Source organism: Malaya genurostris, chromosome 3 (genome assembly GCF_030247185.1).
Source record: "Malaya genurostris strain Urasoe2022 chromosome 3, Malgen_1.1, whole genome shotgun sequence".
Taxonomy (NCBI): domain Eukaryota; kingdom Metazoa; phylum Arthropoda; class Insecta; order Diptera; family Culicidae; genus Malaya; species Malaya genurostris.
In genome coordinates this window covers 64,526,874-64,550,826 of record NC_080572.1, presented here as the reverse complement: position 1 = coordinate 64,550,826, position 23,953 = coordinate 64,526,874, and the positions used below count along the sequence as shown (strand labels likewise).

The following is a 23,953-nucleotide window of genomic DNA, read 5'->3' as shown; positions in this document are numbered from 1 at the left end:
CCTTTTTACCCCGTTTTTCTACAATATTTACTAGTCTATGTCTCTTTTATTCTCTTCCGTAACATAACAATCAACCCCAATGGAAGACCGCTCCAATCGATGACCAGCCACCCGCCGGGTCTTCGTAGCCTGGGGGTGTTTTCCGCGGACCCATACGGACCAAAGGACGCGGCCAGCATAAATATTTACCAACGTCATCCGAAAGACACACGCTATATTCAGTTCATCAACCACTGCGGATAGCCAGCTGTAGGCTGGATTCTCGAGAATAGACAATTTCAACACCAATATTACAGTTTTATGTTAGTCGTTAACTAAAATTAGAAAAAGCCGGCATCTTAGAGCTTAAGCAGTGTGCCTAAAAAATTATATTATATTATATTGTTGAATAAAAAAAAAACATAATTACTTTCAGTTTAGTTTAGTTTCCGATAAAGGCACTGTAAAATTTTTTTTATCAAAAAAAGAGTTCATTTTTAATGTCAAATTTTTTCAGTGTAGGACCCGATATGGAAGTTTTTCAGTATTTTCATTGGAAAATTCGACTGATTTTGTGAAAATCAATCCTACAATCCTTTTTTGTAGGCTTTATCATTTTTCGTCATTTTTTTGAATAGCAATGATCAAAAGAGTTCAGCCCTTTTCAAAAGATAGTCTAGATCGATTTTGGAAAAACAAAGTATGCAATGTGACATTTTAAGAACAAATCTACATGTCCAGAAAGTTTCTGCCAACTGTGATATGCTATCATATGATAGTTCAATGCAGGGTCGAGATTTAGTGTCATCTCGAAAAAAAAATTTTTTTTTTTGAAAATATCGACCTTCTGGGACTTAGAAAAAATATCAAAATTTCAAAGTCCCAGAAAGTCGATTTTTTCAAAACAAATTTTTTTAGATAACATGAAATCTCGACGTTTCATGCAATTCTAAGACGCTTGGCATCAAAAAAAAATCCGATTTCGGAAATTTCATGTACTTCCCCTATGGTGATTTTTCAAGATCGAAAATTTTCAAACCTTAACCGTCGGGCAGCACCTCTTACCCATATCTGATTCAGCTCAAATTTTGTATGGGGACTTTTTTCGAAGTGCTCAAACTTTTGAGTACCACCGCTTTACGAAAATAGGGGGGATCCAAAAATATTCGCACCCTTATATCTACAAGAGCGGTAAAAAACAACGTTTTTTGTCGGTTACGTCACTAATACCTTCATATCTCCTGAACCAGAAGTCGCGGTCATTTGATCTTCGAAGTTGATCAAATTCTCTGAGAAAATTGAGCGCGTAGAAATACAACGCGTTTTGTCGGTTCGTCACTTATATAATCATATTTCCGGAACCAAAAGTCATAGCCATTTGATCTTTGAAATTGATCAGTAGCCCGACAGTAGCTTTCAAACGAACATAAGTTTGTTAAAATCGGTTCAGCAATCTCTGAGAAAATTGAGCGGGTATAAATATCTTCGAAAAGTTCACACACACAGACATTTTCCGATCTCGTCGAAATGAGCCGAATGGTATATAGCACTATGGGTCTCCGAGGCTCCGTTCAAAAGTCGGGTTTTCCACCAATTCTAGTACCTTTCTATAGAGAAAGACAAAGAGGTGAAATATCTCCTAGGTACGGTCTCACCAGTATCCTGCTTCTTTTATTCGCATTGCCTTTTTTATCAATCCGCATGTGTTTTTTGCATGAGTATTATTCGGTGTTTCAGTTTTCATGACTGTTTTTCAATGTTTGAAAATCAATGTATATGCCAACTGTGATATGCTATCATATGATATGATAGCGCGAAATTCGTAATATTTAAGTCAATTATAAAATGAAAAATTTTCAACAAACAACTTTATCCCAAGAAATTCAAAATTTACGCGCCTGGTTCCACTTCGGAAGAACGGTCTAATACTGTATCTAACATTCTCAATCAATCAAATAAAATGGAATTAGTCTTTTTGGAAATAACTTCATTCAAATTGTTAAGCGAAAACTATTTTAGGCTGTAGTTTTCCTGTTTATCATTTTTCATGTTGTATGAGACACTCATAGCGCTCGCATGAAACTATCATTTATCTCAGGGTAGTATGTTGCCACGTTTTGGCGTTTGAGAGTTATATGAGTTTTTCGATTTTTTGGAAGGTAATGTGAGCACTAATTTACATGAGTTAAAAAAATAACACCCTGTCAGATTGCTCTTCAAACTTTCCTTATTTTGAGACCTTGCAGAAATCGTATAAGATTAATTTTCATCGATCTGACATCTGTTGAATTTTAATATTGGAAGGTTGACTAGTTTTCGATGTAAAAACAATCATAACTTTTAAATGGTAGCTTATATGGAAAAATTAAGTGGGGCAAAATTGTTTGCAATAATTAGCTTGACAACTCTTCGGAATCCGAGTTTTTGTAATTAAATTACTCACAAAAAAATTGGAACAAAAAAGGTGATTTTTTAAAAGCCACCCTTCTTTTACTTCGAAACATTGATCTCACTCGATCAAATGAGAAGCTACGAAGATGGCTTTTTCAGTAAAGTTGCTCAAAATGAAACTTCCAACAGCTTTGTTGTGAAGTGCAAACATTTTTAAAATCAATTAAGATTCCAGATTTTAATCCTAACATGGACCACTCTAATGACTATTTACATCAAAAGATGCGCCAACAACTTTTATGCGAACACCAGCTACAAGAAAATAATATTCAACAACGAAAATAATTTTGTCTCACTAATTTCCCGTTTCGGACCACTGTGCAGTGGTTATGATTAGTGTAGGTATTATAGTAGTAAAAATTGTATAATTACCCTCCTAGTGGCGTAATGCACAGCTTAACCTTGACTTTGTACTGCACGATGATGCCCAGATTCTCCCGTTGCGATGGATCGGCAATTCTACACGATTGTTTGCAGTCCGGTGGGGTTCGATTTCCGGCCATTGTAGCACGATTTTCAGGATATGACGAATAAGAAAAAAAAACAACGAACTAGAGTTAGATCGATTTCATTTAATTGACACATAAACTGACAGATTTGGTGATTGGGATGATTGCGAAGGTGTAAACAGTCGAAGTATGGTGAATAGTTAGATGGGCGTTTGTTATTAGTCAGTTCTATTTTAGTTAGTGATTAAAAATGAAAATAACTAAATGGGAATCATTGCATGCATTGGTTATTTTGTAAATATGACTCCTTATTGTTAGTAAATCCCTTACAGAAGGACTGAACCTGTGTTTTCCCGAAAACTTTTAAGTTCCATATACCGCTGAAAATGACAAGTTGACGTAAAGTGCAATATCATATTAACGTATAAGGTTTCATTTTTTTTGTTGCTCTGAACATTTCATCGCAATATTAAATTCCACAGAGCAACTGCGTGTGTCTCGTTTTCAAAGCTTTTCTGGCTTCCGATTATATATATATTTGCACATCAATCGTTATTGGAAATAAGAGCACGTACCAATACAATACAACACAACATAAAACACACACACGCGCATTAAAGGCATAATTAAATTTGAAGCTCACATTGCAGGCGTACACGAGTCTGCATTAAAAAAGAATAATTGATTTTGTACAGATTTACAGTAAAAGACCATATGCGAGTGTTCCGGAGAATTCCTTTTGTTGTTTTTTTTATAAAAAATGTACGCTATTTGCCGGAATCGAATCAAATCCACGACAGAAGATCTCTTATCAATATGAACCATTTTATTTTATATCGGTGAATATTAAATTGTTTGATTTAACCTATTTCATTTTCAAACGGACAAGAGTTCTGTCCTTTTGCGAAAAGTTCTCTCTCTCTCTTTCTTCTGCGGCGCAATGGAAAATCGTTCCTACATTGACATCGAAATACAGGCACTGTTAGGTGGGAATGAACAATATTTTTTTAATTATTTTCGGTCTTCTACACTTATTTCAGAGTTTTCTAAATTGTTGACTTCATCTGAAAAATAATTTTTTTTGAAGTCAGAAAAATACTGCTCCGCGGAGTCGTCCTTAGAAATTATAGCCCGATGGACCTAAATCGGGCTAATGAGATGGATGGGGAAGAAGCATCGAAAAACTGGCAATACTAAGTGCGATGAAATGTAACATCCTTGGGAATGAAAATAATGCATCAATTTAACCTCCTTGGGAAGGAAAATAATAAATTCTCCAAAACTGCCTATCTTTCAATACATGTTTACTATAGAAGATTAATACCTATTAGATAGTGCTCTCTAATAGTTCATTTTTTTTTCTTTGTGAACTAGAAATGCTTTCAAGTTTCAACGTTTTATCTATTTTTAAACCTTGAATAGTTTACACAAATGACAGAGTAAAGGTAAGCAGCATATTTTTGAGAATCTTGATTTCGAAACCATTGCATTGGCAACACTTCCTACTTTTGACAAATTATTGTCAGAGATTCAAATTAGTTATTTCTGTAACGAAAACCTAAAAAAGTATGTAAAACAATAACAGAATGTTAACATTTAAGCGTGATTTTATGATTTTACAGTAGTATTTTTTACATAGAAAATACGATAATCAGAATAGTTTGATTCGATGAAGTCGTACTGTCACATATGAAAGTCATGACCGAGCGCTTAATGAACGCATCGACGACTTTCATGCTCGAATTAGGCGATGAATGCAACGAAGGAATGATTGTCATCAACGGGAGGGGCTGCATATTGATTTTCGGTGCGAATTTTATTGCTGGAAATAAATGTTCATGAAGAAACTCATAACGGCTTCATTAGCGACGGTTTTCATCTCGATACTGTTCAATGAAATGGTCGAATTTCATACCATCATGACATAAAAAATCGTAGATTTAAACATATTTAGGGGTGCGTAGAGCAGGGAATTAACCGCGAAAACCAACTATTCAAATAAAATGACAAATATTAATTGAAATAAGTGGAACTTTAATATTGATCAATTTAAGCATTTTCAAGATGCGTAGGTTTTTGTTTTTTTTTGTTCGACAATATATTTATTAGAGCATACTGCTTTATCTCAAAGATGCCGAGGGCAAAGACGCATAGGGTTGTCAATCACCGAAAACTGACTGCTCATTCCATGTATTAGTACTATGTTTTATATGTTCATGTCATTATTCTACTGAACTTAAATGAACGGCGTTCTGTCGCGAAATGTAATCCCTTGCGATCTCTCAAGTTTCACACCGCTTCGCTTCGCATCACGCGTCGCTTTCTCTCTGGCTTCGCCCTTTCTCGTACCCGAGACGACGGTTTTGAATCAGTCAGCGACATTTAATTTCTGCGATTCCTAATGGGTTGGTTTAATTTGAACTGCTATGCACTGATGAATCAAAGACTAAACGTAAACGTATTAAAAACGGTTATGGTTGGCGGTTCAATGCATAGGACGCTGGTCTTACAAGCCAGTTGTCGTATGTTCGATCCCCGACCTGGAAGGATTCTTAGCGTCAGTAGGATCCATAGTACTAGCCATGCAATGATTCTGTACGCTATATGAATCGGCTGCGAAGTCTGTTGAAACAGAAAGGCCAAATTCCACAAAAGGAATGTAATGCCAGGACTTCGCTTTGCATGTGCCTTTGCACAAAATTTGGCTAACTCATGAATGAGGTATGAAAGCTTAGCACTTGATGTATTTCGTTCATTCTGAGTTGGCTGAGCAGAAAAGTAAGGTAAATCCAGATCCAGAGCTCAATTTCAGTATTAAGAACTCAGTTACTGAATATAGTTACTGGTTGAGAATTAAAAATTCACTTCCAGATTTCAGTTTTAAACGGAGGAGCAATATTTAGCTGTTCTTGCGTTGTAGGGGAAGGTGTTCGGTTGCCGGCACCCCACCGTAACTTTTGACAGAAAGCAGATAGCGTCATTCCGACAAATGTCATGTGTGTGTAATAGCAGCACGTTCTATTTGTGCCGAATACCTGAAGCAAACAGACGCTTGTACTTTTTGCTGCGTTCAGAACAAATTTTAATTGCGTAAAAATCAACACAAAAGTTTTTTCTGACTTTTTTATAGTATTATAAATTGAAGAGCATATTTGAATATTTATGAGGTGAAATCGATCTATTTCGTTATTTAATACCGGATGCTATCAAAATTTTTGCAACCGAAGATTTGTTTTGTCATTTTCCAAATGTCTACCGATTTCGGTTACCGGCACCTCATTTTTTTCGACAAATCGTGAAAAATTGTCAGTGATATGCAGGCTGCTGTCGAGACAAAGCAACCAAAAGTTTTGGCTAAACATATCGCTTTACTAAATTGATAATAATATTTGTAGAAGGTAATGCATGGGTTTTTTTTTCTTTTCTGGAAAAGTTATACATCATTTTACCTATTTTTACCTAGGAAACCTTGTGCTGAAGCGCAAGTAAACTTTTACAATACTTATAGGAAAATATATTCTTAATCCAAAATATTTTCCAATGAGAATATCTTGAGTACTATTCGTGTGACTTATTTTCACTGTGGCCATGCTGAAACCATGAATGGCTAAGAAACTGAAGGCGTCACGCGTCTGCTATTTCTGTAACTAACTTTTGCAGTGAGCCGTAGAGATGGGCAATTCGATCCTGAGCTATTCCAGTGAATCGAATCTTTAAGGTGAGCTGATAGCTCACAGCTCTTTTTTAAAAAAAACCGCAGCTCACCAGTTCACCGCACTGGTAAGCAGGGATGCCGGGTTCACAGATTAATCTGTGTTTCACAGATTTTAAATCTTTTGCACAGATTTAAAAAATGGCACAGATTTACACAGATTCTGAAATCGATCACAGATTTTTTAAATTGATCGCAGTTTAGCACCAAAAATTAGAGAGCGGTAGGAAATAATGAGGCTTTTTTTTACTTACCAAAATGATTCCGATCAGCTATTATGGAAAGGGGGAAGATTTTTGGGGGGATTTTTTAAAAATGACCTGGCATCCCTGCTGGTAAGGTAGAAACAAGCAGCTGAACGGATCTTCGGCTCTTGAGGAGCGAGTTATAAATGAGAAGAAATGTGTGCATGAGCTTTTGTTCGTCCTTCCAAATGTGTATCTATCCTTCTTTAACAGATTGAATGAGTCATTGTCAATAATACATCTTACCTGTCGCGTAGTAGACTAAGGTACATTCAGGGATGCCACGTTTGCAGATATTCTCAAATTTGACATAATAATAATTCGCAGACAAGTTAGTTCGCATAGCATTGTTCTTTGTGCATCAATGATTTCGATCATGCATATGAAAGAAAAACGGCGCAAAAACAGCGCTCAAAACAAACCTTCAGTTCAATCTAAATGAGCTGATGAGCTGTTACATTGAATCGATTCCCTTTAGTGAGCTGATCGGTTCGAAGCTGCTCACCGGTATGAGCTGCTTCGCACATCTCTAAGTGAGCGTCGCACGATCAACATATCGTCTTAAAAAACGTGTTGCTTCGCGATTCAATTCATTTACACGTTCAAAAATGAAATCTCTTCGTAAAGGTTTGTACTTTTACAAAACTTTCTCATACAAGTTTGTTTGGAAAACATTTTTCAATTTTTTAATGTGTTGAACTTTTGATAATTTTTCGGATTTTCAATATTTAAAACTAACGTTAAAAAGGCATAAAAAACTTGAATCGAGTTCCACTTAGATTTTTTCAAATATTGTTAATTGTCAAAAAGTAAAGAAAATAAAAATCACAACCATTTGCTCAAGTTGCGCGTGCAAGCATGAGCTTGCTTGTTTATTCGTGTTTACGCGCAGTTTTTAGCAGCACTTAGGTAATAGAGGTAGATTCTACGTAGATAAAACCAAAAAAAACTGCTTTTAAAATAAAGTGAATATATCTCAAAAAATATTTTTTTTACATTATTTATATCTTCAGCAAAAATACTTCAAATGTTCCAAATACTTCAAAAATACTTCTTTTTTAATGAAAAAAAAATGTTTTATTCGAAATTGGCACTGCCTCCTTAACAAAAGCTAAGGTGCTACTTTCAAAAGAAGCGTAATATAATTTTGTAGAACTTCTTCGAAGACACGTTAGCTTCTAAAAATCAGTGAAAGTCAGTACAGACTTTTGACTGTCTTTTTCTAGTTTTGGACCACTGTGCGCCATTCACAGTTCACGTGATGCTCGTGATTCCCGTTCGCAATTGAGTTTCTCTTCGAACAAGAGCAATTACATCAGCATTAGAGCAAAATAAACCAAAAACTACAAGGATCAGTCCCACGGGGTTGTTCGAGCCATTGATGTAGAACAAGGCAACTAAAATTTCTAATAATCTACAATCAAACAGTTCAATCAATCGTCACACTTTTGAATCCGCAATTGCACGAGAGTCTGCTTAGATTGATCTTGATTAGGAACCAACATCGAACATTGTTTGTTTTATAACCGACGAAATTACACCAATACCCCAAATGTATGCAATTATATCTTTGTACATACTTGCGATACGGATTTCAGTATTTAAGCTTCTCTTCGCCAAGCTTGTGTTCAAGTTTTGTATGCAATCAGTTATTTTTATAGCGTAAAGTTTCTCTACCATTCTGCGATTTCCGTTGAAGCGATCAACTTTTTCTCATTATCAATCGAGTTCATCTTATATAAATTAGAAATTATTCTTAAGCACTCAAAATGTACCCTGGGGTTGTTGTCAATTTCTCAGGCGAAACGACATAACATGGAATTTCATCCGAGCTCGCATGACACAAGATCGGAGCATACCAATTAAAGCTTCAAATCGTTTTATGGCACTTTTTGTCTTGCTGTCTAGCAACAATCTACCGCTAGTATGCTACGCGTAGGGCTGAAACGTTAGCTATAATTTAGCTTCTATTTTTAGATTCGCGTGCTGTTGCTGTTGGAAGCTTCGCTTTTGCATCGATTGACCAATCAGAGCGATGCTTTCCCTTTGATATATCGCTTACTCCTTCAAAACCGTCGTCTATGGCAGGGAAATCCGATATGCCGTAGATGTTTAGCAGACAAAATAGGACACTGCTCGCTACTAATCTAAATTTCAATCATTTAAAATTGAAAATACGTGGCTTAATACATTTAAATCGAACCTTAGAAATATTTCCAATCAAATAACGAAATAATATTAATAATTGATACAAAATGTACTGAGCTGCAAGTGTTTAAAACCTGACCACATTTCTACGTGAATTTTATTTTTTTGAGTTTCTGATTTGCACCCCTATATAGAAAATAAAGATGTGTTCCACATCAAAAGTGAACAACGATGGAATAAATTCTACAATCAACCCTACTAAGGGCTACCAATGATTACAAAAGAGCTATGAGAATTATGCAACTGTTGAAATATGCAAATGAATTATGGAAGTGAAAACAATCAGAACCGTTCGCAGTTCAGCTGTTTTGCGTTCGAGAAAAAATTGCGTTGTATGAATGCATTTTGGGGACTTCAGGAAATGCAAGTGTTCATTACATCTGCATTCAGTTGGAGGAAATTAATCGTATTCACGTCAATTCGGTCATGTCTATGATATTATCCACCCACCTTGTTATACAGGGAATACGCACCGCAGAAAGAAAACCGCGTAACTTTGGAAACTTTGAAAACTCAGGAAAATATTTGTTGTCGCCAGATGTTTCAAGAATTCAAGAAATCGTGTTCTAGATGAAACGACGAAATCTGGTGCCATCTCGAAAACATTTTTTTTATGAAAAGCCAAAAATTTTTTGATTATCAGAGATTCGACTTTAAAAAAAATAGAGGTTACGCTGGATCTCGACGATTCGTGCATTTCAAAGACAACACTAAAAATGTATAACTTTCAAAACTTCCACAACAAAAACCCTTATAATATTTGCCTAAAAATCCGCGTAACTTCATAAAGTTGCATAAAAAGAGACATAAGTGTATAATTAAAAATATTTGTCAATGATGCATTAATTTTTGAATGAGATAACCCATAAAAAACAAAATACTTCAAACGGAATATTTTTTCACATTGCAGCAAGGCTTTTAAAACCTAACGTCTAATGAGTAATGGAAGTTTCCACTTCTTTGGATCGTAGAATTTGTTTTTTTAACGATTTAACCACAAATTCTATTGAGTTTAATCATAAAACATAAAATAAGTACAACTTAATTGCAGATGACGGAATTATAAGGTACGAGTGATGAGGATGAAGATGATGACGATGATGATAATGAAAGGACACAATGCTAATGTCTGCTAATGCAGTGAGATCGAATTTTCTGAACCACAAATTCATCTGTGTACCTATATTTTCCATCAACCATGTTGCGAGACCTATAAGAACGACAAAAAAGAAGAAAAATGAGAAAGAGCAGGGAGACGGGATCCAGAAAAAATGCTCCGCAAAAAAAAAACTTTCCGCGTCGACTTTTTATTCATTGAGCAGACAGTTTCGGCGTAATTTATTATGTGAAAGTTTTCGCTATCTCTACTTCTTGCTGTGCCTCTATTTATGCAGAGCTGCAGTGCAGAAACGATTTCGACATTGGGAGACATTGGGGGACATTGTGCGAAGGAAGCGGATGGGGGAACAAACTTGCACGAAGGTGAATGCTCCACCAGGAATGAAAGGATTGTGAGGCTAGTACACGAACATAATGGTTGTAAAGTACTAAGTGAATCCTGGAACTTTTCCCCCTACAGTTTGAGGGGAAAATGTGTCATTTGGATGCAAAAGTGGTTGAAAATCTCTTACTTGAAGTTTCTTTCTGGCACTAGACTAGCTTTAACAGAGCTCCTGAAAATGACTTAAATTCCCGGGAATGAAAGCAATGTTGACTGCTAGGATGATTCGTTTGGGAATAGTTTTACATAATAAAAGGATAAGGGCATTCGAGAAGTGGATAACATTTATAAGGAAATAGTTATTAGATAATTTTAATTGAATAACTATGGAAAACAGTTGAATTATAAACTCACAAACTGAAAAATCTGTCACAGTAGGTAATTGAAGAAATGACATCAATATTTGTCATCTAACGTTTGTCTTAAAATGGTTCTCTACAGCTAACTATCTAAATACACAAAATTCAAAACCAATCCTCTCTTAGAGTGATTAAAAAAGGGTAATTATTAATCATAATTAACAAACGTTGAATACTACACGAATACTAAAATACAGATTACAAACAAACTAAAACTATTCCAAGCTAATGTTCTAATATTTTCTAAAACAGACTCAACAACATCCGAGGACTCCATAAAAATGAGAATTACGATAATAATAAGCTTTATACAAATTAGGGCAAAAATATTTGTAGGAAGATACACTCGAAGAACCGAAACAACAATATATAGATCCTAATTAGAGATACTTTTCGGCTACTAATTGGCTACAAGCATAACTCTACTAAAAAAACATGTTATTGCGGAAAACGGCTCGAGCACAAATGCACCCCAAAAGCAAAACATAGGACACAACACGAAGAAAGCAACAGGCCGAAAAAAAAAAACGGAGAAAAAATAAACAATAAAACTTACAACGTGCTTGAGGCCAGATTGGTGTCCTCATGCTTCAGCTGCCCGTCCAGGGCCAAGCCCCACTTGTCTTTGTTGTTGGCCAACAGTGGAGTCAGTGTAAACACTTTGGAAAGTGTGAAACCGGGCGCCACTTGACATCCGTCCCTGTGTGGTAGTTTGGTTTGTTTTTGTTTTTTTTCGGTTTTTTGTGTGAGTGTGTGCCAGTTGGAAAGGGTGAACGGGCGCACATTTGCCGCCACAGACACACACGCACATGTACCCACATGTACACCCCAGCGGAGGTACACCAACCAGGGCGAAAAACGGTAAACGCCGGATTTGGATTCGAGAGCGGTGATGGTGCAAAAAAAAAAAGAAAGAGAAACAAAAAAAAAACGATTCAATTTAGCATGATTTTATCAAATTTTACGTGAGCAGTCCCGCTGAGCTGTTGATGTGCGGCCGTGAGAATGAAGGTTACTTTTCACTCCGTCCAGGCACGTAGCTGCGGAAACTGCAGCGTACATTGTTCACGCTGTACGCTGTTTTATGTGTTTTTGTCCTATTAAAAGTAGTTTAATGCAATTCTATGTAGCATGCTTCCTAGCCTGAAACGAACTTATGCCGTTTTTCGATTCGATTGTTTTCCAGAATGATAGGTATCACTTTCGAGCAATTCCAGAAATTAAGGTGAAATGTAGCGGAGTGCACGTGCCGCATTTCCGATCAACTATTCAAAAACTAAACAGAATTTCTAAATACTAGTTTTCGCATTTAAATTTATCACAACCAAGTAGTCTTAGAATATTTAATTTTTGCTTTGCCGAGCCGAAATAGGTTTTCTGAATTGTATAAACGGTTACTGTTCCGTTCCAAGGGAATGATTTTAGAGCTAAATTTCACCAAGAATCTGAAAAGGAAATTCAAAATTATAAAACATTGGCCGAAATAACCGAAATTTAAAAAAAAAATCGAATGAATTTCATAAACTTTTCATCGATTTCTATATTGCTTGCGCGCGCTGTTTCGTTTGATCAAAGACATCATATTAATAAGATATCCAGCTCTCACATTTTCCGAACAAATCTTTTTTGCGAATATGGCGCCCTCAGGCGAGTCCACATCGAAAATCGTACATCGAAGTAGGGGAGAGAAATTTCTAATTCGTGCGCGCCAAATTAGCAGCACTGCGCACCCATTCAATTGACATGACATGTTGAATGTGATGCCGTGCGATGGCGTTGCTGAACTGAAGATTGATTTCGCTCCAAGCTGACAGGGTCTGGTTTGATGGTGGTGTCAGACATGCACGGTGGGTTCAGTGGTGTTATATCATGAACAAAAATTACATAAGAAAAAATGACACAAATTTATGCAACATTGGGTTTGTGTTGAAATAACAACGAGTTGAATACAATAAAATGGGTACTATAAGAAATCGTTCATTTCCTGATGTTACTGATTACTTGATGTTGCTTTGCTGTGTAATATCATATAATAGCTATGATTTCAGATTGTAGCAAAACTAAAAAAACTGACCCATACAGGCTATTGAATAAAATGAATACAAGCCAAGTATTGCCGTTCATTTAGAACATTGAAACATATAACATTCATATAACCTGGTGCCAGAACTACAATTCAAAATATATATATATATATATATATATATATATATATATATATATATATATATATATATATATATATATATATATATATATATATATATATATATATATATATATATATATATATATATATATATATATATATATATATATATATATATATATATATAAGTCCACGGAAAATGCATTTATTTAATACATTTTCTTTGTCTAGTGAATGTCCAACAATCACTTATTTCAACAGTTTTTTAATCGATAATGAAAGTCGACCGCGCTCTCTCATGCGATGAATTACTATTTGGTACTGGAAAAAATATCGAAAATTCTTGAATGTTCTCTTGTTTGCAATCGTTCTGGAAACATATACATATAACCTCACGTTATTCAATTATAAGTACGAATGGTTCATAGTTCTAGTGTATTGTTAATCAATAACAATTAAGATTGAATTAGGATATATTCAAATTGTGTAATATTCGAAAATCCATTACAAATCAATCATAGCCTCCTTTAAAAGCCAACAAAACGCTTCGTAAGCCCACTGCGCTCAATCGCTGAGAGTATTCCTGGCTTCCATGCTTTGTGGGACGAGTCGTTCAACTCAAGCGGTTGAAAGGCTATAGCAGGATAAGCATGTGAAATCTGCCCCCAAAGGGAATTCATATTGTTATACCACATTCAAAAGGTCCAGTTTCAACCCTTTAACTGCCATATTGAATAGTTCCTAGGGTGGTTCTATTGATTTTTATTTTATTTGATTTTTGAAGAAACCGCTTATCCGAAAAATTTGAAAACAATCAGGTATATTTAAGTCATTATGGGGAAGGTTTACAATTTTTTTAAAAATTTTTGAAGATATATTCCTTCCATTGAAAAATACTTGAAAATTTTGAAACATATTTTATCCCTCTTCCAAATTTGGCACCACCCCAGATTTTTTAGTGATAAATAACAAATTTTTGGACATATTAAAGTGGTATGTTTTCATATTTTTAAAAAATGTGGACGACCACAATATTTGATTTTTTCTAAAAAATAAATAACAGTTGACCATGCGTCCCCTCCAAGTTCTGTTGAAAGGAAACGCATGGTGCTTTGTGCTAGTAGTTTATGCAACTCAAGCGCAGGGCTTAGGAATCAAAGTAACGAAAAGGAGAAAATGAGTTTCAACCTTTGCGTAATACATACACGATCATACTCCGGGTACAACATAGAAAGCTACAAAGCAAGAACTTACTGGTATGTGGTTCATATACGAATGGTAGTAATATATGAACTTCGCGAGTATCACACATATGAAATTCGGTTACGTCAGTCAAGAACTAGAGCGGGTGTTAGTTTTTTACGTGATGCTGATGGATGTAATGAAAGAATAATGAAAGAAAGAATGAAAATTTCTTTAAAGTTTCAAAATTGACTGTATATAATTCAATAATTTGATAGTGTTTCTTGAAATGGTCAAATCGTTTTGCACTGTGGGGTCTCGTATCCAGTCGAATTTGGAGTGTACTCGATATAGCATTTTTAAACTTAGAAAAATGAGATATAACTTATTACGCGCCCAAATAGCTTTTTTGTGGTATGTGTGTCTCAATTAGGTCATCTCGTAATAAAGCTTTAAATCCAAAATTGCTTGGCAGAACATCCTTCTCAAAAGCTTCTATTCCTGAGTTACAATATTTCGATACTTGCTGCTCTCGTTCCAATCCAAGGATTGATGATAGTGACTTATTAGAACTTCCGCAATTTGAACAAAAAATACGACCAAATCTTTCTCATTGACACCAGCATATCACGAAGCTTAATAATATTTGGCCATGTTAAACCAGTAAAAACCTGGAGGCGTTTCTCTGAGAGTGAATAATCACTTACTGAGTTGATTGGTACATGAGACGTCATTATGTATTCTCTGATATTTACACACATTACACAATATACCCAAAAATTAAAGAAATCGATTCAGCAAATCAAGTTTTTTTAATGGACATGGTCGATAAATGCATGACTTGATATTATGCAAAAGGTTATAACTCAAAAACGAAAAATAACGCATCAATATTTTTTTACATCTGTTATTGTTTCAAACCATGAAAACCATCCTAAAGATTCGATTGACGTTTTCAAACACAAAAATCCTACTTTATCTTTATCACACATTTTTCCAGAAAGCTATAGACATCCCTCGATAACATATCTTTATGATAACTTTTGACACTGTAATGAAATTTTCATTCTTTCTTTCGTTATTCTTTTATTACATACATCAGCAACATGTAAAAACTGACACCCGCTCTAGTTCTTGACTGCCGTAACCGAATTTCATATGTGTGATACTCGCGACGTTCATATATGAACCACATACCAGTAAGTTCTTGCTTTGTAGCTTTCTAGGTTGTACCCGAAGTATGATCGTGTATGTATTATGCAAAGGTTGAAACTCATTACCTCCTTTTCGTTACTTTGATTCCTAAGCCCTGCGCTTGAGTTGCATAAACTACTAGAAAAAAGCACCATGCGTTTCCTTTTAACAGAACTTGGTGGGGACGCATGGTCGACTGTTATTTATTTTTAAAAAAATCAAATATTGTTTTTTTTTTGTTTCGATTATAGAGGTTTTAACCTTAAGGTCATTCGCCTCTTCGGGGCAGAAAAATTTTCTGACCCTATGTGCGGGGTTGGGAATCGAACCCAGGTGGGCTGCGTGAAAGGGCATCGACTTACCCATCACGCTATACCCGTCCCCTATCAATCAAATATTGTGGTCGTCCACATTTTTTAAAAATATGAAAACATACCACTTTAACATGTCCAAAAATTTGTTATTTATCATTAAAAAATCTGGGGTGGTGCCAAAATACATCTTCAAAAATTCCAATTCCAGTCTATGGCCTTTCGAATGTTGTATAACAATATGAATTCATTAACTTTTCGTTTGAGTGTTTGAACAGAATGATTTTACAAGGATAAATTTTTAAATATTACCATTTAATTCTGTTATAAGTATATCACGTCACTATACAAATTCACTATGTATCTCACGACACTATAAATCTTGTATAATAAACGTCACATCACATATGCACATTTCGAATACAATTTATATTCATCTTCAGTGTGATAGTTTTGTTTAGTTATTGAAAGAATGCTGTAATGTTGTTCCTTTTATATGGAACGGAAGTAGGTAGATTCCTACAACAGGTATAAACACCTCGAAAAAATTATCTAATTTGTTTAGGGTAGGGAGAGATTAAGTGTTTTCTATGTTTGTCTGTCCCCTGTGTGTAGGTAGTAACTTAAAGAGCCAGGAATACCTATTTCCTTGGTCTCTGTTTAGTAAAGAAGTGGAATTGTGTTTGAAAATTTCCAGACTTTCTGCCGAATCTAATTTCCATGGGTTGGAAATTTGTCTTAAAATTTTTATGTCATTTGTAGTGAAATCATGGTTTTCGGAAAAGGCATGCTCAGCTACTTTCGACTTGAAATGGTGTGATAAACCCCGTTCCAGATCCTTGGATGCTTTCCCTATTTCCGCTATGTGTTCCTTGAAACGGATATCTAATGATCTCTTTGTTTGTCCAATGTATAATTTATCACAATGAGAACATGAAATTTTGTATACCCCCGATTTTTTCAATTTGTCAGTAGGATCTTTAGTAGATCCTAGTAAAGTTTTCAACTAGTTGCTAGTACTACTGAACACTAAACCCAAGCCAAAGGGTTTTAATTTTGATTTAAGTGGATATGCCATGTTAGAGTTGAAGTCTACCGATATTCTTTTCAAGGTTTCTGATAGGGGGGTCAAAGTTGTGAGTGATAATTTTTTCAATGATCTTAATTTCTTATCGAGGATTGTTTGGATTGAGCGCTCCGGATATCCATTGATCTTTCCAATTTCGAAGATAAAATTTTTCTCTTTCACTACCGCATCATCTCTGAGGGGTAATGTTAGCATTCTGTGAAACATATGGTGAAATGCAGCCATTTTATGTTGGTGAGAATGGTTAGAAATATTAGGTATTACTCGCTCTGTATTGGTTGGCTTCCTATATATTTCGAAAGATAAAGTTTTCGCCTCCCGTATAATGAGAACATCTAAGAAAGGTAAACTGTTGTTTGTCTCCCTCTCGCAGGTGAATTTTATGTTCCTATGTAAATTGTTTATTGTATCCAAAAAATTTTCCAAATCGTTACGCTTGATGATGCAAAATATATCATCAACGTATCTCCACCAGCGATTTGGTAGTAATCCTCGTTTATTTAAAAGTTCTTCGAGGTTTGCCATAAATAATTCGCATAAAAATGGAGAGAGCGGATTACCCATTGGGGCCCCTTGTAATTGTTTATAATATTCCCCTCTGAATTTGAAATAATTTACATCCATGCAAAGCCGGGTTAGAGTAAGGTAAGACCTTACTTTGCATTTCCATAAACTACTACTTTTTTGTTTAACTAACCAATCTTCCAACAGATTGATTGAGTCCTTCACCGGGACACTTGGGAATAAGGAGGCTACATCGAAGGATACCATTATTTCGTCATCTTCGATTTCACCTGAGTTCAGAAGTTGAGTAGCGAATTCCTGTGTATTGGGAATGGATCTACTAAAAAACTTTTTCGGCATATTTTTGAATTCTTCCACTAGCCATTTGGAGATTTTTTGGGTAGGGGCTCCTACTGAAGAGATGATTTCCCTTATTTCATTCCCAGGTTTATGGACTTTAGGTAATCCTTTGATTTTTGGTAATGAAGGGTTAGGGACTTTGAGGCGGCTGAGATTGATATCGAAGTTAGGGTTACATTCTATGAGAGTTTTATCTATTTTTTTGATAATTTCTGGAAGGGGGTCGGACCTTTGTTTCCTATGTGGTCCGTCATTAATTTTTTGGATGATTATGCTGTCATAATCATCCTTATCTATAATAACAACTTTATTTCCCTTGTCAGCTTTAACATAAAAAACTGGCTTTTCCCGCAATTGTTTAACTAGCTCTCTTTCATTTTTAGTTTGTTCATTTCTTAAGGGAATATTTTTAATGACTTCAGCTACAATAGTCCTGGCGTCATTTATTTTCGAAAAAGGAAGGTTACAGCTATCTAGACCTGTTTCAACGTCTATAATAACCTGTTCGAGATTAACTTTGGAAGAAATGGCATAATTTAACCCCAAGTTGAGAAGATTTGTTTGTTCGTGTGTGAAATTTTGTGATGAACGATTAACTAGGAAGTTTTCTGAAAACTGTACCGAAGGTTTTGGAGGATGGACCATACGGTTTTGGGAAAGTAAATTTTCAAATTTTTTGTTGAGTAGAGTTCGTTTGCGTTCTGATTCACAGTGCTCAGCGAACTTTACTTTGGCTAGAAAAATTTCGAAACCATGGGGGTATTGTTTTGCTAGTTTTAAATGGAAATTATAACATTCCAAGGTTTTTATACTTTGGATGCTATACAACTTTTTTAAATTTTCTTTTAAAATTTCCCTCTGAATTTTACCCATAATGTTATTAGAGAAAGATTTCCTACCCCGTATTTTACAGCATGTCGGAATAATTCCAAAGCTCTTGCACCTTTTCACCACTTAAATCAAAATTAAAACCCTTTGGCTTGGGTTTAGTGTTCAGTAGTACTAGCAACCAGTTGAAAACTTTACTAGGATCTACTAAAGATCCTACTGACAAATTGAAAAAATCGGTGGTATACAAAATTTCATGTTCTCAGTGTGATAAATTATACATTGGACAAACAAAGAGATCATTAGATATCCGTTTCAAGGAACACATAGCGGAAATAGGGAAAGCATCCAAGGATCTGGAACGGGGTTTATCACACCATTTCAATATTTAAATATTTAAAATATTTAAAAATATTTAATATTTAAAAAATTTATCCTTGTAATATGAATTCCCTTTGGGGGCAGATTTTACATGCTTATCCTGTTATAGCCTTTTGCGTGCATTTTTTGAGACTACATTTAACCTTAACAGCAGAAAAGTGGCTCCGATTTGGATGAAAATTTGTAAACGTACACGTCTTCAACAGAGTAAACAACTATTTTTTCTCAGATAAAGAGACCGAGGAATTACGATTTCTGTAAATTTTAGCTGGTACCGAAATCAATCAGTTAGAATAAAAAATTTCATAGATGTTTTTGTTTGCAGTCTTGGTTAAGCTCCGAACTCTTCTATAGTTCTAGAATTTTTATTTTTGTAGCAAGTGTGAGATTATTCCATCAGGCTGATAAGCAAAAATGCATAGATAGCTTTGAATTTAACATACCCAAACTACTACAATTTCAAATTTCTATGAAAATAAAGGGTGGGCCATACAAATTGGAAGCATCGGGCAACCCAATAACGTTTGACGGAATTGTCAAATCGACTATTGACATACCGCGTTGCATGCGTCATTCCAAGACAATTCTACCATGGAACAGTACATCGAACACTGGAACAGTATTGATCATCGAAATTGTCGAGAACGAGGCCAACTTTTGGTGAAAAATCATCATGTAAGGCAAGGCATATTTCACGTTAAATGGATGCGTAAATAAGCAAAATTGTCGGTTTTATGGCACTGAAAACCCTCAATTAATTCAGAAACAGCCTCTATACGACCAAAAAGTTACAGTTTGATGTGGTGTTTGTGCGGATATGGTGATTACTCCCTATTTTTTCCAAGAAACAAAAACGGAAACTGTCAATGGTGATCCTTGATGGTGATCCTTGATAAATGATTTTGTGATGCCCATTGTTCGTGAAAATGGTTTCAACAGGACAATGCAACCTGCCATACAGCTCGACTAACAATCATTTTTTACGACCATTGATCCCCGGACGAGTCATATCGCAAAACGGTGATTTTACGAGATCATCCGATTTGACTTTTTTGTGGGGCTATTTGAAATCCAAAGCTCAACTCAAAGACAACCGATACATTGGCCAAAACGATTGAGGAAAACACCGAAAAATTCCATCGTCCCACATTTTGAACTCAAGGCGATATCATTTTCAGAAAAAACCCTGCAACGTATCTCCTTGAACCAAAATAAATTATAATCGGAATGGAGATAAATAAAATGGTTTTTTAAATAAATTTTGTTAAGAAACAAATGCTTCCACTTTAAATGGCCCACCATGCACCAAAATTTTTTAATATTTGTTTATAAACAGAAAATAGTTTCCTCGATATATTTCACCTAGAGCAAACTTCAATTGATTTATGAACAAAAAATACCTAAAATGTTTGCCTTTAATATTCCGGAAATGTCAAAAACCTTAGTGATTCTAGATTTTTAGTAAATACTCATTTATTTCACATTGGCGTTTGAATTGGTATAGCCACAACCTGCGCTCCTGTTATTTCTGCGTATGATATTCAAGCTAAATTGGGTAATATTTTTTAATCAGTTGCACAGCATGCTATTTATTAATGTTTTATTATCATTATAACTATTATTAATGATAGCCCTTGCTGCTTTGATTGCACGAGCTAAAAATTTAGCTTTTTTTATTCATTTCAACCTCCTTACGTGCACTGAACATTTTCAGAAAAGTTCAGTTTTTGTTCATCGACGAATTTATTCATAAAGGATAGAATGATAGACGAATTTATTCATCAAGTATTCTCCAAAGGGTTCAGATATAACGACTATGAAAATTCATTTCTCTAAAATTTCCTGTTCGGGAATCATCACCCATATTCTGAATAACGACGTTTTTATTTTTCGATCGAATGTGGCTTGATCGAATCCTAGCTACCTTTGATTTTGCTAGCGTTATTGGGAATACAAATGAAATACGATCGAAAAATCAATACGTGATCATTCAGAATAAGGGTGCATATCAGATATATTCAATGTTCGCACATAGCTAACGGATGTCTAATTGATGACACTGACTGACTTAGACGCCAAACACGACATCAACAATTCTGCGGTCTACCGAAGTTTACCATCCGGTACCCATTTAGTTTTTCTCCTAACCAAATTCGAAAGTGGAATCAGCATCATCCATAATTGCGTTAAAGTGAAAGCTGGTCAACCGAACAGAGAGAATGCAATGTCATGCAACATGTCGTACGTGCAACGTCGAGCCAGGCCGTTTTCATTGTGCCAGCGTGTGTCATCGGGGATATTTTTTTTTTGTTCATAGCAATTTATTGAATGCTTCCACGCCATCACTTCATCGCTGTTCCCTTCTGTTGGCGTGCACATCAACTTTACGGTTTTACAGGTTCACCACCTGATAAAAGTGTATTACAAGCAAACGGAAGCACGAAGCAACAATTTTAACCAGCCAGTCTCAACCTGCCAGACTGTCAGTGACTTTTTCGGTTTTTTTTTTCGTTTCTCTAGTGCAGTTTTAGTTCTTATTCCTGCAGGCGATTTTATGTTTCTGCTGGAAATGCTATAAAAAATTGTGGAGGGGTTCTAAATATAACGATCTCGGTTAGCGCGGGAATGCGAACTGTTGATGTCTGGAAATGGTTTTATTTCGACGACCTAAAATTAACTGGAATTAAACTAGAGCAAAAATAAATAATACTTTGTAGACAACTACTGCTTATCACGAACTACTTCGCTCTGTTTCTTTTACTGCAACCGAACCAACGTTCTCATTCAGACAGCAGTTCAGTTGTGCAAATGGGGACGGTAGGTGGTTTGTAAAAGGAAAACACTCACCCTCCATTATTCTAACGCAAAGCTAAACTCGAGAACTGGCACCTGTTGAACCATGTCTTTTTTTTTGCTGGGTGACCTCTTCTGACTTTCCTTGTCCTAGCGACGGTGTTTGAATTTTTCCGGAGTGTAAGAGACATTTTTTAATTGGAGAAGGTGAAAGCTACAAGTTTTTTTTTCATTCCTACAGATTTGTGCATGTGCTAAATGTGACAAGCATCGAAAGCCATAACCACCGTGAAACCGTTTTTGTTTTTAAAGAACAGGATGATTACAAGCGGGAGCCTACATTTCCCATCAGAACACGGTTAGTCGGACGCCGATGTAGGATGGGGGTGTTTGTTCGTCCTAATGTGAAGGATATTAATTTACTGTTTTCTGCTGAGTCAATACAACGTTTACCCTTATTCCACCAACTGATGTAGAAAGCTCCCGTATGGTTGTGATATTACAACAACAACAAGATAATGGTGAAATTCGTGAACTACTACTGTATGCCATTGGAAGGAATGCTGGGAGTGTTAAAGGGGTTATTGGTTGAATTTGGGATAGTCTTACATTGTACTGGATGCCAGATTCGTGTCTTCATGCTTCAGCTGACCGTCAAGAGCGAGTCCTCGTTTGTGTTTGTTGTGCCTCAGCAGAGGTTTCACGATGAACACTTTCGATAGGGTAAAACCGGGACCAACGATGCACTCTCTAGATGAAATGAAAATTATATTCCGGCATTTACGTTTTCTATTCTGTTTAAAAGATTTGAATGTTATTTTGTAATTTATTGATTTTTATTCCGCGAAACTAGTTCACTTTTCGTCACTGGCAGAAACTATTTAAATATTAGCTTCGGGTGAAAATTCCGCGAAACTAGTTCACTTTTCTTCACTGGTAGACACTATTTAAATATTAGCTTCGGGTGAAAATGTACCACGCAAATAAACATGATTATTTACATACATGGTGTTGCGGTTAAACAACATAGCTTGATTAATTAGCATCACCCACAAATATGCAAATTCAACAAGTTTTGCTCGGGAACAGGAACCCACCCTCCTACCAAATTTCGATGAGCTTAGTAGTGGGAGATTGCAAAAACAGTAAGCGTTTTACCAAATTACTTTAAAATTATTGCAACAAATTCACTGATTAAAAAAATTGACTCTAATTAGCATCATAATTTATTAATGACTAGGAAACCGTTGTATTTGTTTCATTCGAAAAATTTTCTACGGCTTTCTACACAATTGTTGCCATATTTTCGGTAATTTGTGGATATTTTGTCAGAAGAATTGACTGCCTGTGGTCTTGCACCACTGGATAAACCACGTTTTCGCAAATATTCGGAAGAACCGAAGCGCTGTTCAGAAAGTGTGTTTGTTACCCAACGAGGCAAAGAGAGGATAGTCGGATGGGGTCAGGTCTGAAGAGTAAACATCATGGTCAAGTACTGGAGAGCTGGTGTACTACCGTGGAGCAAACTCGCCTGTCTATCTATATTTTCTGTTCAGTTTTTTTTTTGCCATTTTGCTCCACTCAAATCGTTCATTTGTTGCTGGTAGCGATCGCCATTGTTAGTTTTGCAGTAGCGATCGCCGTTAGTCTGGTTCCACCACACAGACAGCATGACCTTCCGACCGTACCGATTCGACCGTGCCGTCAATGCTTCACCAGGATTCTCTCACGATTCTTTGCGTGTAGGGGGTACTAAAAAAATATTTTTTGCATGAACGACTTCCTTTTGTGCCGTTGGAGCAGTATGTCCCACGCACACTTTTCGGTGCTCCATTTGTCTCTCGACCAGTTCATGCGGCACCCACTTCCCACAAAATAACCTTCCTTGAATTTTCGAAACCACGTTTCACATATTTCAAATTTTAGAGCACGATCGTCATAAAATTATTCAAACGCACGTACCCGTTTTCCTTGATTGAACATAAAAAGCAATGCATGGGACATACGTTCAATATTTAGTTTGTATACTGAAAACTTTGACGTACGATAAACACTGATTGAAATAACTGTTTTTGAAAAAAGTCAACACAGCTCCGACTATCAATACAACGAAATGGAGTTACACCTATGTTTCACCAATACAAGTATGAAACATGGAATGCTATCTATAGAAAAATAACGGGAATTAATTGGGAGTACATCTGGCAAATAAATTTTGTGTCATAACACAATCGTTAAGGGATTAACAAAACTTAAAAAA

General features: G+C 35.7%; 1 protein-coding gene across 8 annotated transcripts in view; it reads right to left on the bottom strand.

Annotated features, from left to right (window-relative positions):
* LOC131436917 (beta-arrestin-1) overlaps positions 1-23,953 on the bottom strand; it is a 249,149-nt gene that overhangs the window by 33,534 nt on the left and 191,662 nt on the right. For 6 of the 8 annotated variants that reach the window (XM_058605900.1, XM_058605903.1, XM_058605905.1 and 3 more), the window contains exons 7-9: positions 11,461-11,604; positions 10,225-10,254; positions 2,803-2,889 (exon numbers count right to left, since the gene is read on the bottom strand). In XM_058605900.1, coding sequence (XP_058461883.1) covers positions 2,803-2,889; positions 10,225-10,254; positions 11,461-11,604 — 261 coding nt within the window. Of the gene's footprint in view, positions 1-2,802; positions 2,890-10,224; positions 10,255-11,460; positions 11,605-22,302; positions 22,444-23,953 lie in introns of all 8 variants that reach the window. The other 2 variants (XM_058605909.1, XM_058605908.1) reach the window with 2 other exon arrangements.